This window comes from Hemicordylus capensis, chromosome 11 (genome assembly GCF_027244095.1).
Source record: "Hemicordylus capensis ecotype Gifberg chromosome 11, rHemCap1.1.pri, whole genome shotgun sequence".
In the NCBI taxonomy this organism is placed as follows: Eukaryota; Metazoa; Chordata; class Lepidosauria; order Squamata; family Cordylidae; genus Hemicordylus; species Hemicordylus capensis.
In genome coordinates this window covers 23,877,744-23,897,130 of record NC_069667.1, presented here as the reverse complement: position 1 = coordinate 23,897,130, position 19,387 = coordinate 23,877,744, and the positions used below count along the sequence as shown (strand labels likewise).

Here is a 19,387-nt window from a genome sequence, read left to right as displayed (position 1 = left end):
ATTTGACTGGGACTGTTTGTTTCACCCCACAAACTATAGGACACCTAATGGCGCAGTGGGGAAATGACTTGACTAGCAAGCCAGAGGTTGCCGGCTCGAATTCCTGCTGATATGTTTCCCAGACTATGAGAAACACCTCTATCGGGCAGCAGTGATATCGGAACATGCTGAAAGGCATCATCTCATACTGTGCGGGAGATGGCAGTGGTCAACTTCTCCTGTATTCTACCAGACAACCACAGGGCTCTGTGGGTGCCAGGAGTCGACACCAACTCAACAGCACAACTTTACCTTTACTCCACGAGTACTCCCGTTGAAGTTGAAGTACTCTCCTAATTTTCTGAAGCCTGTCAGTCAGGCAGAGGGGAGGAGCATGCTGAGCTTCAGCACATAGCCAGCCAGTCAGGAGCAAAGGGGGAGGATCTTCACCCTCCTCTCTTTCCTTCTGCAGCAGGCTGATCTCTAAGGACACATCGCCTTCAGGCCAGTAATCGTCAGGTGGGGAACAAAATAGTACAGCTGCAGCATGAGGAGACAGGAAGAATCTGAGTACCCGCTGGGAGTCCTTCAAGTACCCCTAGGGGTACTAGTTCCCCCTGTCAGTGTTCCCTCCAACAGGGATTCCCAGACGTTGTTGACTACAACTCCCATCATTCTCATGCAACGGCTATTGCAGCTGTTGATGCTGGGAGTTGTAGTCAACAATGTCTGGGAATCCCTGTTAGAGGGAACGCTGGTCGCCAGGAGTTGACACCAACTCGACGGCACACTTTACCTTTACTCCTTTACTTTACCACAAACTATAGGCACAGAGAGTGAACCACTTAACTTTTCAGGGTCTTGTAAAAAGTTTCCTCTTTTTCTAAAAAATTCTTGTTATTTCCAAAGGGGAAACGGGCCTTGGGAAATCAACGCTGATGGACGCCCTTTTCAACACCAAGTTTGAAGGTGAACCGGCCTCTCACTCACAGCCGGGAGTTCAGCTGAAATCCAGTACTTACGATCTTCAGGAAAGCAACGTCCACCTGAAGCTGACCATCGTTAGCACAATGGGCTTCGGAGACCAGATTAACAAAGAGGACAGGTAAACAAACCTGCATTTTCCTTTCTTCATGCTGTTCCAGTCTCTTAGAACTTTGCACCAAACTTAGTATCCGTGTTAAGACGACAGGGGACATGAAACCTTAATATCCCACAAATGAATTTCAGACCCCATCTCAAAATGGCAGCTGTGTGTGTGTTCCCCCTAACAGCTTTGCAATGCCTTGACCACTTTATTCCCATCTGAAGTCGGCTTGTTCCCTTAATTTCAGTAAGACTGAAATGAACATTGTGGGAGGCAGAGGGGCTCCCTGTTGGGAAGCCTTGCAATTAAAGGTGCGGGAGACCAGCCCTCTTTTCCAGATGGTAGCCCTTCTCAAGTCAGCCTCAGGGGTGCCATTGGAACCAACTCCGTGCCCGGAATATAGAGGCATTTTTGCTCTTCCGTTGGGGCTGGTTAACTCTGTATAGAGACTTGGTCTATCTGACGCAGATTTGTAAGACATTTTGAATGGGGGAGCAGAGTCCTTGCTGGCTGTTCGTGAAAAGGACAAGTCGTTGCGTAAACCAGGCGGTGTCATGAATTGGGCAGGAATGTTGGCTTATCTCTGGAATGAGAGGCATGGCCCACCCTTTGCAACACCGTTTCTGTGGTTTTTCCTCCCGCATCCTAACCAGCTATAAGCCCATTGTGGAGTTCATCGACGCCCAGTTCGAAGCTTACCTGCAAGAGGAACTGAAAATCAGGCGGGTGCTGCACAGCTACCACGATTCCCGGATCCACGCCTGCTTGTACTTCATCGCCCCAACAGGCCACTCATTGAAATCTCTGGACTTGGTAACCATGAAGAAGCTAGACAGTAAGGTAGGGGTTGTGTTGGCCTCGGTGAGGAAGTGTGGCTTGGTGATTGCTCCTGTTTTATGTGGTGTTGGGTCTCTTTTATTTCCTCTTCTCCCTCTCTTCTACCATGTCTTCCAGTTCCTTGAGAAAAGACCCACTGTTCACCTTTACAATACACATTTTGCATGCTGAACATAACATAAGAACAGTTCTGCTGGATGAGGCCCAAGGAAGCCTATCTGGTCCAGCATCCTGTTTCCCCCAGTGGCCCACCAGATGCCTCTGAGAAGCCCACAGGCAAGAGCTGAGGCCATGCCCTCTCTCCTGCGGTTGCTCCCCAGTAACTGGTATTCAGAGGCATCTTGCCTCTGAGGCTGGAGGTGGCCTATAGCCACCAGACTTCCACCCAGACTAATAAACTGGCTTAAAAATAAGCTACTAAGCTATTGGTAGACCTGTCCTCCGTGAATCTGTCCAAGCCCCTCTTCAAGCTAGTGGCCCTCACCACATCCCGTGGCAGAGAGTTCCATAGGTTAATTATGTGCTGTGTGAAAAAGTATTTCCTTTTGTTGGTCCTAAATTTCCCAGCCTTCAGTTTCATGTCCCTGGCGTATCCTCTTCCGTAGCATTTCACCCAAATGAGCCAGGGGGGCGCCAAAGGAGATAGCTCGGGTTGTTCCTCTCTCTCTCCTGCCCTGCCCAAGAGCCACACTGCCTGCAGGCTAGCCATTCATCAGGTAGAGCTGCACGTTTAACTGCACAGCTCTACCTGCCAGTCAGACTACCTATGAAGCTGCTTTATACTGAGTCAAGCACTGGTCCAGCGTGTAGTTGAGTGCTATCTACTCTGGCTTTTCCCAGCCCTACCTGGAAATGCCAGGGATTGAGCCTCTGCCAGTCAGAGTAAATGGTTTTGGACCTGATGGAACAGTGTTGTTACTCAGTATCGGCTAGCTTCATATGTCCAATGGGATATCCACACCTTCTGTCATTTTGGTTCCTTCTTGCTTTTTCTGCAGGTAAATATCATTCCTATTATCGCCAAATCGGATGCCATTTCCAAGAGCGAACTGACCAAATTCAAAATTAAGATCACGAGTGAGCTCGTCAGCAACGGGGTGCAAATCTACCAGTTCCCTACAGACGACGAGTCCGTGGCAGAAATCAACGGGACGATGAATGTAAGCTTCTCCACCCACCCCAGATCCAGTTGTTGTGGCTTATTCTTAATAAATGTATTTGGTTCGTTTTGTTGTTGGATTGCTTTCTGTCTCTTACCCTTGCAAGATGGGATGCTAATGCTTGCCTGTTGCTTTGAGTTGTTCTAAGGACTGACTTGGTAACACGCGTGAAGTACTTTGAACGCTCAAAAAGATGCACAGGATATTGTTATATTTTTTTTAATGTAGTCAGTAGGGCTCAGCCAAGACAGACATTCAATAGTGAAATGCAAACTGTGGCTGCCAGTCTTTCTTGAATCTACTGTGACGGTCAGTTGGCTTTACTTTCACCATGCATTGGTCTCCATCTGGTGAACCATCCCTTCCAGATAAAAATGACAGAACGGGGATGGAACCATAGCTTAGTAGCAGAACATCTGCTTTGCATGTAGAAGTTCCCAGGTTCAATCCCTGGTAGCATCTCCAGGTAGGGCTGAGAAAGATTCCTGCCTGCAACCTTGGAGAAGTCGCTGCCAGTCAGTGTAGACCAGGGATTCTCAATGTTGGGTCCCCAGATGTTGTTGGACTTCAAATCCCATAATCCCTAGCCCCAGTGGCCTTTGGTTGGGGTTTATGGGAATTGAAGTCCAGGAACATCTGGGGCCCAATGTTGAGAATCCCTGACGTAGACAATACTGAGCCAGATAGACCAATGGTCTGACTCAGTATATGGCAGTTTCCTATGTTCACTCACAAGAAACCTGTCTAAAACCCACTTGTTTTGTAGCTAAGAGCACATCAGGGTCATGGCAACACAGACCATTTGGTGAGGTACTGAGCACCTATTCAGCTACCCATTCCAAGCCCTAGCTGCTTTGGCACATTTTCAGCCATAAGGACTAGTAACTTGCCTTCTCTTCCCCCCCCCTTTTTTTTTAAAGTGCTGGAAATCTCTATATCCCATTCTGTGTGCAGATATATATCAGTATTATCTAGTGGTCAGTATGCTTACAATCTGGGTTTACATCTTGCTTCTGTCATTGAACTCCTTGGTTAGCAAGTCCATTGACTTGGATTCCAGCTGACAAATACTGTCTTTACCTGAATCCAAGAGTGGGTGTTTTTCCAAGGTTTTTTGGATGTTAGAAATCAGGGGGGTGGTCTTAAATTCAGAACTCTCTTCCTTTGGGGTAAAGATAGGTATACAAATACGACGAACATTTATATGCTGCTTTGCAACAAAAGTTGCCAGAGCAGTTTGTAGATATAAATAATTAAATTAAATTACAATGGTATAAGCTGTATTTAAGCTCTGTTTTTAAAGGGGCTCATCTTAAATTCAGAGTTGTCCTGTATTCGGGTAAATACGGCAGGAACGGCAAGCAGAGACCCGTGAAAACATATGGGGGGGTTATGACTGCTGTGCCAATGAAAATTTGAAACATTCCCTCCTTTCTTTTAATAAGCGAGGGCTGATTCTCGCCCTCTGCTATTTTCCTCCAGCGATGGGAAACTCTCGTTCTCCCCCTGATCTCCCGGTCTGGCACCCTCTTCGTCTGCACACTCAGAGATCTGGAGATGCATAAAGCAAAAAGAAGCAGAATCCTCTCCATGCACGGGCTTTATAGGCCTGCCTTTAACTTGCATGGCTGCTCAGTCTCCCTGAAAGAGCACAGAGAGGATTTAATTATGATAGCTACGAGTCTCTGGAATATTCCTGTCATCCTGCTGCCCATGGTGGGTGGGTGTAGCCGAGTGCAAAATGCGGCTGCCTGCAAGGCACTGTGTCTCCCTCTTCTCCCCAGTTCCACCGCCTTTGGAAACGAGTTGTTTTCTGCCAGCCATTTTTGGCTTTTGCTGCAGAAGGCAATGAGAAATACATTTCCCATTCATTTCCTGTAGGGTGGAGGCATGTATTTATGTGCTGTTTTCTCATGACTGCAGGAGCCGGACTATTTCTGGGCCTGGCACTTGCCTTTCCCAGCTTTAGGAATGTGCTCTTTTCAAAAAGGTTGGGTAAAAGTTGTTTTAAGTGGAGGATCAGAAGGTCATCTATACACCGTTCTATTTTGGGTTGTGGGGTTCCCCCCACCTTTTTTTTTTAACATGGATACAAATTTTCCATACATGGAAATATTCATTGCTCCTTTGCACCCACGTTGCCTTGGCATGGCTAGACCACAAACATCAAGGCCTACAGCCAGAGAGAACACATCAAAGGATTGCTTGTCCTTACTGGTTAGTGACTTGAGTGCAAGAGGTGCAGTGCTGCTTTTTACCTGGCAGGTCCCCCTCTCCTTTTACATAGGAGGCTGCCATATACGGAGTCTGACCATTGGTCTATCTAGCTCAGTATTGTCTTCACAGACTGGCAGCGGCTTCTCCAAGGTTGCAGGCAGGAGTCTTTCTCAGCCCTCTCTTGGAGATGCTGCCAGGGAGGGTGCTTGGAGCCTTCTGCATGCAAGCAAGCAGGTGCTCTTCCCAGAGCGGCCCCATCCCCTAAAGGGAAGATCTTGCAGTGCACACATATGCCTCCCATTCAAATGTAAGACCAGGGCAGACCCTGCTTAGCAAGGGGGACAATTCATGCTTGCTACCAGAAGACCCCTCTTGTATTCTACCAAAGAAAACCACAGGGCTCTGTGGTTGCCAGGAGGTGAAATCGACTTGACACTTTACCTTACCAGAAGACTAGCGAGTTCCTAGAAGTAACATATAAATGCTAATTATGGTTATTGTTAGAAGGAATCCTGCTTAATTTGGATCTCACCCTCTCTCTCTCTCTCCTCTCTTCTAGGCCCACTTACCATTTGCAGTGATCGGCAGCACAGAGGAAGTCAAAATAGGAAACAAAGTGATGAAGGCGCGTCAGTATCCCTGGGGGACGGTGCAGGGTAAGTGATGATGCTGGCCTGCCTCCCAGGGTTGTTGTGGTAAAAAGGGAGTGGGTAAGGGCCTTGTACATCACCCACGCTCTTTGGAAGAAGGGCAGAATAGAAATGTGGCCACCAGTTGCAGAGACGTGGGGTTTCCCGTGGGAAAATTTTCCATTTCTGAAACTACGACTTGGCTACTTGAAAAGCTTTTGAGATACAGTGAGGGGAAATTAATATGGTGGTGGTTTTGTTTCTTTGTTTTTTTTATAAATAGGTCAAATATTTAGAATTATTCTAAATAAATATCTTATGTAGACCCCTCCCTGGTCCCATCCCCCCATCACCTGACTGCATTTCTTCCCTGTTTCTTATTTGCTGTCCATAGTATAGGCTACCCTCTTTGTTTTCCTTAACTGAGAGGGACTCAGTAGGGTGGATGTTTAGAACCACCCTGCATTCAAAAGCCCTTTGCTTGTGTCTCTGTCTTTTTTGCCACAAACTCTACAGTGGAAAATGAAGCCCATTGTGACTTTGTGAAGCTAAGAGAGATGTTGATCCGTGTCAACATGGAGGATCTCCGGGAGCAAACGCACACGCGCCATTACGAGTTGTACCGGCGATGCAAACTGGAAGAAATGGGATTTAAGGACACCGATCCAGACAGCAAGCCGTTCAGGTATTGCTCCCCAGAGTAATGCTAGGAGTTAGGATGTCATGGCTGTTGGGGAGGAGAAAGAACACTTCCCTGCTGAGAAAGCAATCCACCTACAGCTACCAACACTTCACTAACTGGCCACAAAACAAATTGTAATCTACAAATTCTTGAAATTTTGTTTATCATATTTTAATACCACCTGATATGTACATCACTAGGCGGTGTACAAAATATAAAACAATATAAAAAGTCACAGATTAAAAAACCCCTAAACACAATAAAAACAATCGCATAAAACAGTTATTAAAACAAATTATTAAAATTAATTCTAATCAAAAGCCTGAGAAAACAGGCAGGTCTGGAGGGTCTTCCTGAAAACGAGCAGAGAAGGAGATGCTCTTATTTCAACGGGGAGCAAATTCCAAATCCCTGGGGCAGCCACAGAGAAAGCCCGGTCCGGAGTTGCCATCAAACGAGCTGGTGACAACTGGAACCGGACCTCTGCAGAAGATCGTAATAGGCAGCAGGGTTCATGACAAATAAGGTGCTCTCCTTAAAATTTTAGAAGTGGCTTGTGCATACGGAAGGCAGTGTATGTTCGGAAAATCTCTGGTGCAGAATTTTGACTTCTGGGAAATCTGACATAATGTGATTGGAATATCTTATGTTTTTAGTCTTTATGGCCTCCGTGAGTGTTTGGAAACATATGGGCAGAGTATGTTAAGAGCTCAGCACAGGTTCTTCTGTACCACATACTCTCCCTTGCTCTTATCCTTAGCTTACAGACTCTCCATGTCACACTTTCTTCATTCTTTATAGTCTCTTCCCTATAAAGAGTCTATAGACTATGGACTACATCTCTCTAGTCCTTTAGAACCAAAGCAAACATCCAAATGATTCAAAAATCTAGACCTTGAAAATGGAACAAACACAGGAGATTTAGTTTGACTATGATGATTCTAATCTTTCATTCATTCTGGTTCAAAGGGGCCTTGTTACAGTGGAGACGAGTGGAGTGCCTCCATCCTCCGCTTATCCTGTCTCTTCAGTGCTAAGGTTTAGAAACCTCTGCATTTATTTTTAATGAAAACTCAGGTTCCATGGCAGCTAGATATTGAAGGTTGTGTTTCGCACAATTCCTCATTCTTGCAACCATGCAGATTTCTAGACTCTCAGGGACACTGCCAGGCTTTGGATTGCATGCCCTGCAGGCAGAATTTGATCCACCGATCTGTTCTCTTCTGCCTGCTCCAACCTTAGTTTACAAGAAACATATGAGGCCAAAAGGAACGAGTTCTTGGGAGAGCTACAGAAAAAGGAAGAGGAGATGAGACAGATGTTTGTCCAGAGAGTCAAGGAGAAAGAAGCAGAGCTGAAAGAGGCCGAGAAAGAGGTGAGGGCAAACGTGCCTGTGTGTGATGGTGAACTAATCTATGGTTCAGTATTGTGGAATCCACTTCTGTTTTTTTACTCTGTGTATTCACCCTTTTTACATAGGCAGCTGCCATATACTGAGTCAGACCTTTGGTCCATCTAGCTCACTATTTTCTACCCAGATTGGCAGCAGCTTCTCCAGGGTTACAAGCAGGAGTCTCTCTCAGCCCTTTCTGGAGATGCTGCCAGGGAGGGAACTTGGAACCTTCTGCATGCAGATGCTCTTTCCAGAGTGGCCCCATCCCTTGAGGGGAATATCTTACAGGGGATTCCCCCTAAGGGGAATATCTTCAGTGCTCACACATGTGGTCTCCCATTCATCTGCAAACCAGGGTGGACCCTGCTTAGCAAAGGGGCCAATTCATGCTTGCCACCATGAGACCAGCTCTCCTCCTTTGATCAGCTTCTGCAGTCCCCCTAAACATGGTTAGAAATACCTCCGCCCAGTACACCACGCATGATGTCCTGGGTGCCTTGTGCTGCTCGTGCATCTTGGGGCTTCTCTTCCAGCTGCACGAGAAATTTGATCGCCTGAAGAAACTGCATCAGGACGAGAAGAAGAAGCTGGAGGACAAGAAGAAGTCCCTGGATGACGAGCAAAACACGTTCAAGCAACGGAAGACGGCCACAGAATTGCTCCAGTCTCAGGCTCAGCAGGCCGGAGGGTCACAGACTCTGAAAAGAGACAAGGAGAGAAAGAAGTAAGTTGGGCTGCATTGAGGGGGGGCGGAGGCATTTTGCGCCATTGTTTCTCCCTCCCTAGTGAGGCTGTGCCTTCAGTGCACGTCATGACTTCAAACAGCGGAGGGAGAAGCTACCGTGCTCTACCGCTGGGCTGTACAACTTCAGCCCTCCAGCACTTGTTGGACCAGAGCTCCCACAATCCCTGGCCGCAGTGGCCAGTAGGCATGATGGGAGTTGTAGTCCAATGACAGCTGGGGGGCTGTAGCCGTGCAGCCCTGCTCTGCTTCGAAAGGTTGCGCCAGGTTTGCCACGGGGTCCGTTGGCATCCCCTTCATCGTCAGTCCATGGCCTCGCCAGTTTTCGTGTTGGTGAAAACTGGCCAACGGAAACTTCTGAGCCCAAACGCCAGGAAGCCCTGTTCTGACCTACAGCCTGATCTTCGTTCAGTGATGAACATGCTGTGGCTAATGTACGGCAATACGGCTGCCACACAGTGGTTGCTTCGAATCGCTCCAGGTAGTCACCACATGCATTAGATCTTGCATTAGATTAGGCCGCCATCTTTTGGGCACCCGAGTTGTCTAAAACCAAAGGTCTGCTGCTTAACACAAATTGTTCTCCATCCCAGTGCAGTCCTAGTGGTGCGCTGCTGGTATTTATTTGAACCGGTTGTCACTCTGATGCTGACTGCTAGGCCTGGAGGGCTTTCACCATAGAGTAGCAGGGACAGAGTGACACCTTTTGTCTGCGCCCATAGAGTTCCATGGCCAGTTGAACTTTTCAGTTTAGTCTTTGAAATGTAGGCTGTTGGCCTATTCAAATATGACGTCCAACACTTGCACAATTTGTCTACAGCGTACAGGTACGCGTGGGTTATTTTGAACGCGGGTACAGAAGTACACTTCCAGACTGTACCATGCATTTGAGAGACCTGCAACCTCAGTGAAAATGAACCTCTCTCAAATGTGTGGTAGAGACAGGAAATAAGCACAAGTACAGTCATTCACACAAACACAGGTACAGATATCTGAATGCAGGATAATGTATGCTTATATGTCACTCCAGTCCAGTATTTGGATTGTGGAGGAAACAGTTGTGGGGGTCCTTAATAAAACCCACAAGCCCCTCCAACATACACATACACCTTTAAACTAAACCAGCCACCCAGCCTTCTAAAACAGTAGTCAGTGAAGCCATCCCATAAGGTAAGAGAGTCAGGCTTTCTCCCCTTCCCTCTGTCATTAAATCTCACTCCCGTCTTTACATCCCTTTTTTGTTTTTGAAGTGGCTTCTGCTTGTAGACCATTAACTGGCCCTGAAGCTATTCCCTTTAGTTCAGTCCTCCTTTTTTAAAAAAACAACAACAACTAATCCCAAGATTTGATTTTCTTTTTTCCCCCTCTTTGTTTTTGGTGCGCTTTTTAAAAAATTATTATTATTATTTGGTTCATTTCCCTTAGTTGTCATTTGTATGTTGTTTTTACAGTTAACCCACTGTTTGCTGCATGGTGCATGAGGGTACATTGTGCTGGTAAGCTTGACTAAATGAAATGGCCATTGCCGGGGGAACCCAAAAGGCACTTTGGGAAAGAGGCAGACCCGGCCACTCGGAGCCTGCAGCCTGGCCCCGGGTTTAGCCAGCACCCGAAGGCCAGCCCTTATGATGCGTCTCCGCTGCTTTTCCCCACAAGGGATGAGAGTCAGGCTAGAAACTCTTTAACCTCCTCCTGCTCTGTCAAAGAACTCTGGCAGCGTCCTTAGGTTATGCACTCCAGTGACTTACTCCTGTGTACGCAGGGGAGTAAGTAACAAAGATGCATGGTAGGAGACATCTGACAGGTCGCCTGCTCCTCTTCACCCTGCGGAAGACAGGGTTAAAGAGCCTTTTGCCCATGTGGGCAGCGCCAGATTTCTGACCCTTATGTTCTTGCTGCCCCTCAAAATATGGAGTTCTTCCAGATGGCCATAAACTGCAGAACATGCAAGCTTGTGCACAAGTTCCATGTACAATCACCACACACACACACACCCGCCCCTGAGACAAGCTGCAGCAAGCTTCCACTCTGTTTCTTAGTATGATCTTATTCTCTGCACACATGCCAAGCAGGGAAGAGAGTGCAATCTTCACAGTGCCACCTGCGAGCCAGCTTCTGCATTCCAAGGAGTCCATGCTCCTAGTTGCCACAGAAGTAGTGGGTGGGCTCTTCTTGGAATGCAAAGAAGAGGCCAGCAGGAGGCGCTGCAAAAATCGCACAAAGTCCCTGCTCGGGATATGTACAGAGAATAACACTGCTGCGAAGTAGCGTGGGAGTTTGCTGCAGCTTGTTTCCAGGGCATAAGATCACTCCTGAAATTTGTGTGAAAGCCTGACATACTCTGCAGTTCATTGCCATCTGGAAAAGCCCATGGCCTCTTTAAAAAACAAAACAAAAAAAACCCCTCACTGCTGGCCTAGCTAATTAATAAATGGTCTAGATTAATGTCCCACAATTGGTTAAGTGCCACCTGGAACATAGGAAGCTGCCATATACTGAGTCAGACCCTTGGTCCATCTAGTTCAGTATCGTCTACACAGACCGGCAGCGGCTTCTCCAAGGTTGCAGGCAGGAGTCTCTCTCAGCCCAATCTTGAAGATGCCAGGGAGGGAACTTGGAACCTTCTGCTCTTCCCAGAGCGGCCCCATCCCCTAAGGAGAATATCTTAAAGTGCTCATAAGTTGTCTCCCGTTCAAATGCAACCAGGGCAGACCCTGCTTAGCTACGGGGGCAATTCATGCTCACTACCACAAGACCAGCTCTCCTCCCTGGCTACTCCACAAGCAAGAAAGGTGGCTTTCTAGTGGCATCTAGGAAGGAATCTTGTTTGCATCAAATCTCTGTCCATGCTCAGATTTTTCCCTGTATGGGCTGATACATAATGCAAATGGGAATTCTCCTGTGTCCGATGTGCGCTTGTGGAACAATAAGCATTCAGAGCAAAAGAGAGGGTGAAAGTGGGGAGAGAAAGCAATTGTTTGCTCTCCAGGGCTTGAAATGTGAAAAATAAGCTCTAACAATTGCAATGATTATACAAGGCCTGAGAACATATTCGGGGGCTGGAGTGTTGCTGGAATAAACATTGTGGGTTCTTGTTAGCTTTGGATGGCTTTTGGCCGGCCTCCATATACAACACTGTGGCATTCTAGTCAGTGGCTCAAAGAGGCCTCCTTTTTGTTCCTAAGACAATTTGCAAATATTGCCGTCCTGAATGGGGCATCTGTTCTTGCCCATGCCAAGCTCAACAGCCAAATGCTCTCCCGCCTCACCAACAGTTCACAAACACTCCCAGTATTGATGTGGTCTGAGGAGTCTTGCATGGCTTGCCCGTTTGGGTTGGGGCATCAACAATTTGCATCCAAGTGAACAACCAGGCTGCAATCTGCTGAGCACTGGAAGGCTGCGTTCATCACACTCTGCCTTCCAGTGTGTTCTAAGTCAAATTTCAACCAAACCAAATCAACACTTTTCTCCTTCCTGCAGATGAGAGACTAGGGGTGGGCCACTCACAGGCTGCATGTGGACCCCAGCGTTCTTTGGGTGCTGCTCATGATCTTTTATTAGAAGTCTACAAATGTCAATTTGAACATTTCCTTCAAGGCTCGTCCCTTTGGCAACATGACGGCCATATTCATGAGCTCAATGGCTCAGAAACCAAAAAGAGAGACTAAATATTGATCCAAATGTATTTCTCTCCAACCCCGCCCCCCATTATTTCTTTGGACCAGGGGTTCTCAAACGTGGGTCATAGGGACATAGGAAGCTGCCATATACTGAGTCAGACCATTGGTCTATCTAGCTCAGTATTGTCTACCCAGACTGGCAGCGGCTTCTCCAAAGTTGCAGGCAGGAGTCTCTCTCAGCCCTATCTTGGAGATGCTGCCAGGGAGGGAACTGGGAACCTTCTGCTCTTCCCCAGAGTGGCTCCATCCTAAGGGGGATATCTTACAGTGCTCACACAGATAGTCTCCCATTCAGATGCAACCAGGGCAGACCCTGCTTAGCTAAGGGGACAAGTCCTCCTTGCTACCACCAGACTAGCTCTCCTCTCTCCCCAGATGTTGCTGCACTACAACTCCCATCATGGTCTTTGGCCATTGGGGCTGGGAATGATGGGACTTGTAGTCCAGCAACATCTGAGGACTCAGGTCTGAGAATCCCTCCTTTAGACCATGATGCGAAGCTCTGCTTTTTAGGTTATTCAAGTGAAGGGTTATGGTTTCGGGACAGAGATATCCGAATGAGCACTGCATGTTCACCTTCAGTGGCTTGGCATCAACCATTGTCATACTAATGGTAACTGCATGTAATCACCATATAAAAGACCTTTTGTGTCCCATGATAGGAGTCCAGTGTAGCATTTGATTCCAGTTATGTTGTCCCCCCCCCCACGCTGTTTAAGCCATATTTATCTTATTAACTTATTATTAATCAAGAGAAACATTAATCCCCCCTTTTTTTTCCATTTTCAGTTCAGGTTTCCTGTAGATCCCTTCCTTTTGCACCAGCAACGGCTGCCCCACATTTTGCGTTAACCCACAGCCCACCCCTCTCTACCCATTTCTCCACCTTCTCCCCAGTGCAACCTCTTGCTCTGTTTGCCGTTTCCCTAAACACCCAAAGAGGCTCTACTCTCTTGACTGTTTTGGTGAAGAACTCGGCCATCTTTTTTTTTTCTTGGAGCTGCTGAGAGAGGTTCCGAGCCCGTTGTCTGCCTGAGCCTGTTCTGCCAGAAGCTTGCAGGAGACATTCCTTCTCATCTCATTATTGCATCGATGTGCGTGTGTGTGTGTGTGTGTGTGTGTGTGTGTGTGTGTGTGTGTGTGTGTGTGCATGGGAAGGCCGCATGTATCCTAACGGGTTGTGCCTCATGCTGTGACACCTGAGCCCTGTCGTGGATTCTTTTGTGAAGGTGGCAAAAAAAAAAAAAAAGGGTGCATCAAGGGTTACTTTTGGGTTTGTTTTAGAGAGGACTAGTCATCATGAGTATTTTATTCATTGCATTTTCGGCTGCATTTTGACTGTTGCAGAGTTTGCAATGATGCAAAATTCTTAAGGGTTAGAAATACAGGAAACCCCTGAAGATCGCAGGGGAAATGTTCCACGGAAGTACCATGAAAGTTAAAACGGCAGTATTCAAAACTTAAGCCTAACTTGAAAAATTGGGTTCGGTTCCTGGGAGTTCCTGAGAAGCAGCAGCGAGAGCTGTTCATTTGTGTTTAACTTTTTAATCCCCAGCTCTTTCTCAGCTGAGAAGTGGCATGGGCTGCTCATTCAGGGGTTGGGGGAATTTAAAAGTTAAAACAAATAAACAGCCCACCACTGCAGGAACTCCCAGAAACTTAACATAAAAACATAAAAGAATCGGGAGAGCCAATCACAGATTTCCATAATCTCAGCTAGCCTGGTCCTAGTCAGAGAGGCAGCCTAACCCTTAAACAGCTTTACTCAGGAGTAAGTCCAACTAAGTTCAGTTGAACTTATTTCCTAGGAGGCACTTGAACAAAATTCATACTGCTTCCAAAGGATTGTGCTTAGAGTTGCATCCAAGCACCCGTTTAGTGGCAAATAAGGCCTTTGATAGATATGGAGCTTGTTTCCAAGTTAGTATTGCAAGATCATTCTTTCAGGTTAATCAGATTCAGATATTTTGCCTGGCTGTGTTAGTCGACTGTCTTCTACAAATCTGGCCTCTTGTGGTTGTTTGTTTAAAGTATATAAAGTATATAAACTATGGCTGGTTTTTTTTAAAAAAATGGTAAGTATTTTTCTTTCCAACAGTGGAAAGAAACCATGTGTTTACATTTTTAGAAATCCTTTGTTGGGTTTTTAAATCACCTTTTTCAATGTGATTCAGTACTCACACTGAAACTTTTGTTTTGTTTTCATACTGGAAATCTTGGTTTGGTGGGGAAACTAAAAAGGGAAATGGAAATGTTAATTTTGTTTTGAATCTGTCGATTTTTATTTCACTTCGATTTGCAAAACAATTTGATCAGATTTTTTAATGGGTTTTGCGGTCTTTTGACATGGTAATTTATCAAACCTTGCAGAACTAGTCTAGTTTTTAAAAGGAATAATGAGCAAAGGAGTTAGGAACATAGGAAGCTGCCATATCCTGAGTCAGACCATTGGTCTATCTAGCTCAGTATTGTCTTCACAGGCTGGCAGCTGGAAGATAGTTGGAGAGTTGGAAGCTAGAACAAAATAAAACCAACGTAGAAATAAAGGCTCTTCCCACCCCCACCCCAGTTAACCATGGGCACATTCACACTAGACTTAAACTGGTTTCATATGCATCTCCTTCTCCAGAGAATGCTGGGAACGGTACTCCTGTACAGGGTAGTGGTGGTGGTGCTTTGGATTTCTAGCAGAATTCCAAGTCTACTCACCAAGCCACAGTTCTCAGCCTTCTTTGGTGGAAGCCATGACACTTAAAGTGGTAGGAAACAGATACATGTTTTTCATGTGTGCATGCTCTGTATGTTGTTTTGGGTATCTAAAAAGAGCAAATTGGATTCCCCAGAGTTTACAGTCCTCAAACCTAGACAGGTTTTACTGGACCGGACTGGGTGGAGGCAGATTTCAGTTGCCATCATCCTGTCCCCTCTCACCACCTTGGTCTTTCCTGCCACTTGGACAGGAAGAGAAAACTAGCCTGGAAAGCAATTTGGAAGGTTTGGTCTGATCAGAGGTGCACCCAGGTAGTTTTGGAGCCTGGACCTAAAGGCCTTTGGAGCCCCGCCCCCCCTGCAAGTTAAGCATCACTTTTTAACATGTAGGTTCTTGAGGGCACAAACCGCACCACCCAGGACAGACTAAAGATGATTTGGTGGAGGCCCTGGACTTCAGCCCCTAAGTCCAGGGCTAAGAACGCCTCTGGGTCTAATCTGGAGACAGTATTTTTAAAAGTATTTAGTATTTAGTAAAAAATACTAAAAGACAGTATTTTCTAAGAGGAATTTGGTCCATTAAGTTTGAATATATCAAGCAAGCTTGTGAAACAGTCAAGTGATGTTTGCAGCAGAATATACCTTTGCCCCACTGACTGGAGAATCGAGAGCCCCCCCGAGCACCTATAATCTGTTTAGTGTCCAGATGTATACCTTCCCAACACCTACACCTATACCTACCTCCCCAACACACACCCACACCCCGCCCCCATAGGCATGACTACATTATTCTTACCAGGATTTCTAGGCATGCAAGGATATTTAGAATGAGGGCATTATTCTTGGATTATGAAGTATTTTTTCCTAGTGAAATCATTGCACTGAATGAACATGGTTCTAAATTGGTATGGTCCCCTTATATGTACCTAAATGTGTATCTATGTGTTACCCTGTCAGAGTCTATATTTTTGATGGGAAAACTTTTTAAAATAAACTTCTTTCCGACAATAATTCTGGTTAATACTTTGCTCTTGTTTTTGTTGTTTTTTGTTTTGCCCTTCTTTTACAGTAACCCATGGCTGTGTACTGAATAGTTTCCCTTGAGTAGAACTGGGCTGGAACGGACCTTCATTTATTTAATATGCTTCAGTTCAGCCATGGCCTTCTCATGATGCTTCCACCAATGATAATCTAGATTCATGTTCTACATAATCAGGATCTGATTATTTTATTTTATTTTTATTTTTTTGGCTGTGTAATGGTGTGTACTTGTAAACCATGTAAAATAATTGAATTTAGACCCTTTTTTAAAAAAAGACACTGTGGAATTCTTAGGGTACTTTCCTAGGCAGTGGAAGATTCACTACATAGAGTTGCCCTTCTTGTTCTCTTGAGCTTTTTGGAGCCAGCAGGATTATAGGAATTGTTGCAAACCCATGTAAGCCAGGAGTACTACATGGGATTGCAGCAAAAACCTTGACATCACCTTGTGGGCATTTTCCTGTAATTTAACCTTGGCACACTATGACAAGCTCAGGGCTGCCATCAAAAATGGCAGCCCTGTGCAGCGTTCTCCTCTTCCACCAACTCAAAACCCTATGTTCTGACATCATCCTGTTGTCTTTATGTCAGCCAGGGTTAAAAGGCAGAAAAATGCATCACAGGATGATATCAAGACACGTGGTAGGTTTTACACAGCGGAAAGCTCAAACACAGGGCTGCCATTTCTGGTGGCAGCTTCGTACACTTTTAGTCCACTGTGAGCCAGAAATCAGCATGTATCCTTGCATCAATTCCTGTGATCCTGGTAGCTCCAAGAAGTGCCTCCCTTTCTGCAGAATTGCTGAAGACGTCTGTACCTTCAGTCCATGTTGGGATCCTTGTATGAAGCGAGTTCAGCTTCTCCACCATTTGCATGTACCAACCCTAATTCCACTGCGATTAGACTTTAGCTTGTTAAGGTCACTGGAGTCAGGATTCAACCAAGCTTTATCGCTCTTAAATCCTGAAACTCCACACACTGGCACAAGTGTCTGTATATAGCTGTTGTCCTTGTTTTGTGTGTGCCCTGACTAACCGTGCCAGGAAGCTGACTGGACACCTGCTGGTGCTGAATTCTGTCCTACTTTCACAAGATGAAGGAAAAAACAGTAGTTGGGAGGATGGTGTGGTGTGGCTGAAGCAGCTCAGAGCATTATGGGAACTGAAATCTGCAGAGGCAAATGAACAGGGCTATACATCTCAGAAGAAGCAGGAAAGCCCACCTGTTAAAAGAGTTGCCGTGCATCTCATGGGACAGCCATAAAATCTGCCATGGCGTCTAGACAATCCTTATGTTTATCTGGCTGTATCAAGGCCTTTTCGTCATTGTTTGTCAGGCTGTTAACCCACCACAATCGACACCCCAGCTGAATGTGGGCCTTTTGCTGGGATCCTGCAAAGATAAGCGTCCCAATTGAGCAAGTAGCCCAACAGTATTCCCTGTAACGGGGATTTCCAGATGTTGACTACAACTCCCAGCATCCCCAAGCAAAGGCCATTACAGCTGAGGATTCTGAGACGTGTAGTCAACATCTGGTACCAGGGAACACTGGTACCCGGCTCTCTTGACAACTGCTTGGGGTCACGCAGTGTGCCCAGCACTCCTGTGATGACTGTCTGGCTTAAGCTGTTACCTTCGCTGTGCATGCATATAATACCTTGTGTTCTGGTACCTCTCTATCAGGAATCCCCAGCTGTGGCCCTCCTGCAGATGTTGGCCTACGACTTCCATCACCCCTGGGCACTGGTCATTGCGATGGGATTATGGGAGTTGTAGACAAACAGCGGAAAGGTTGCGGTTTGAGACCCCTGCCTGCTCTACAGGAATTCATACAGAGGCCCTGTCTTTTGAGAGGCGGTTCTATCTTTCCTTTTAGAGGGGAGGAATCGCATGAAGAGAGCCCTTGTGACCAGCTCACGGGGAAAGTGAACTGATCCTCTTGCGGGCAGGATCAGAACTGATGGGTTGAAATTAGAACGAAGCAGACTCAGGCTAGTCAGTAAGAGGAACTTCCTGACTGTAAGAGTCCTTAAAACAGTGGAACTGTCTGCCTCATGCAATGCTAAGTTTTCTCCATTGTTGGAGGTTTTCAAACAAGGGCTGAATGGCCCACTGTCAGACTGCCAAACTTTTGCAGGGTTGCCAGAACCTAAGGGGTATACTTGTGGGTCAAATGGGCCATAAGCCAGAATTTGGCTTTTTTAAAGCCAAATCTGGCCACCTAGCGCCAAGGTCCCTTCCATCTCTAAAATTCTATGAGTCTGTTTTCTCTGCCTGGTGGCCTCTGTTCCCACATGCACGATTTCACCACCAGTTCCTGGTAAATATGTGAAGCGCACCTTGAGACATTAGTTCTTGGAGAAGGAAAGATTAGCCCTATTTAATATTTGGGTCCCTTTAATTCTTATTTTTACTGTTCTCCCTAGCAAACAGAATGTCAGTTCTTAGCTGTGGTCCACCACCCCTGCCCACTCAATTTAATTTTTACTGGCAAAAAAACCAAACCCATGCTGTCTCAGACTGCTTTGTTTTTTAAAGACACCACCACTGCCTTTGTAAAGTTTTGGAGTGGTGAGAGCATTGACAAACCTTTCCTGTGCACTAATTGTCAATATACTTCATTTTCCCGCTTGATACTTCAGGAGTCAGGCCACCTGGGGGAAAGGCCAGGTATGGTGCAATCTCACACAGGCACCTTGCCTAGATGTTACGCTTGACAGCTGGATATTCAGATATGCTTTTTACACACAACTGTATTTTGCACGGGGCTGTGGAAGGGGGAGGAAAATCTGGCATCAGTTCAGGCAGCAGTTGAACAAGCATTCTGTTTCTATGTAGGTTTGCAAATAACCTCTGGAATATGATTTAATATTTTAAAATTATTATTGAAGGGGTTCCTGTCTTGATTGACCTGTTGGGGGAGCTGAAAAGACTCTTTTCTGCTATGCCCTTTAAGGATGGGAAGGTCCTTTGAAAATAGTGAACCAGATTTCTAAATCACCTTGAACAGGACCAATTGGTGCCCTGGTCTGTTACAGAAAGGGAAAGTCAGGTCGATTTCGACTCCTGGCACTCACAGAACCCTGTGGTTTTCTTTTGGTAGAATACAAAAAAAGTTTACCATGGCCTCCTCCTGCACAGTGTGAGATGATGATGCCTTTCAGCATCTTCCCATATCGCTGCTGCCCGATATAGTACCAGCGGGGATTCGAACCGGCAACCTTCTG

At 46.1% G+C, this 19,387-nt stretch overlaps 1 protein-coding gene across 2 annotated transcripts in view; it reads left to right on the top strand.

The window, feature by feature from the left end:
* Window positions 1–19,387, top strand: part of SEPTIN6 (septin 6) — a 44,496-nt gene that overhangs the window by 21,569 nt on the left and 3,540 nt on the right. Inside the window, exons 3-10 of one of the 2 annotated variants that reach the window (XM_053273311.1) lie at window positions 889–1,084; window positions 1,720–1,906; window positions 2,902–3,063; window positions 5,840–5,936; window positions 6,426–6,594; window positions 7,834–7,966; window positions 8,518–8,708; window positions 13,199–16,129. In XM_053273311.1, coding sequence (XP_053129286.1) covers window positions 889–1,084; window positions 1,720–1,906; window positions 2,902–3,063; window positions 5,840–5,936; window positions 6,426–6,594; window positions 7,834–7,966; window positions 8,518–8,708; window positions 13,199–13,214 — 1,151 coding nt within the window. In that variant the 3' untranslated portion in view covers window positions 13,215–16,129. Of the gene's footprint in view, window positions 1–888; window positions 1,085–1,719; window positions 1,907–2,901; window positions 3,064–5,839; window positions 5,937–6,425; window positions 6,595–7,833; window positions 7,967–8,517; window positions 8,709–13,198; window positions 16,130–19,387 lie in introns of those variants that run through there. The other variant, XM_053273313.1, reaches the window with a different exon arrangement.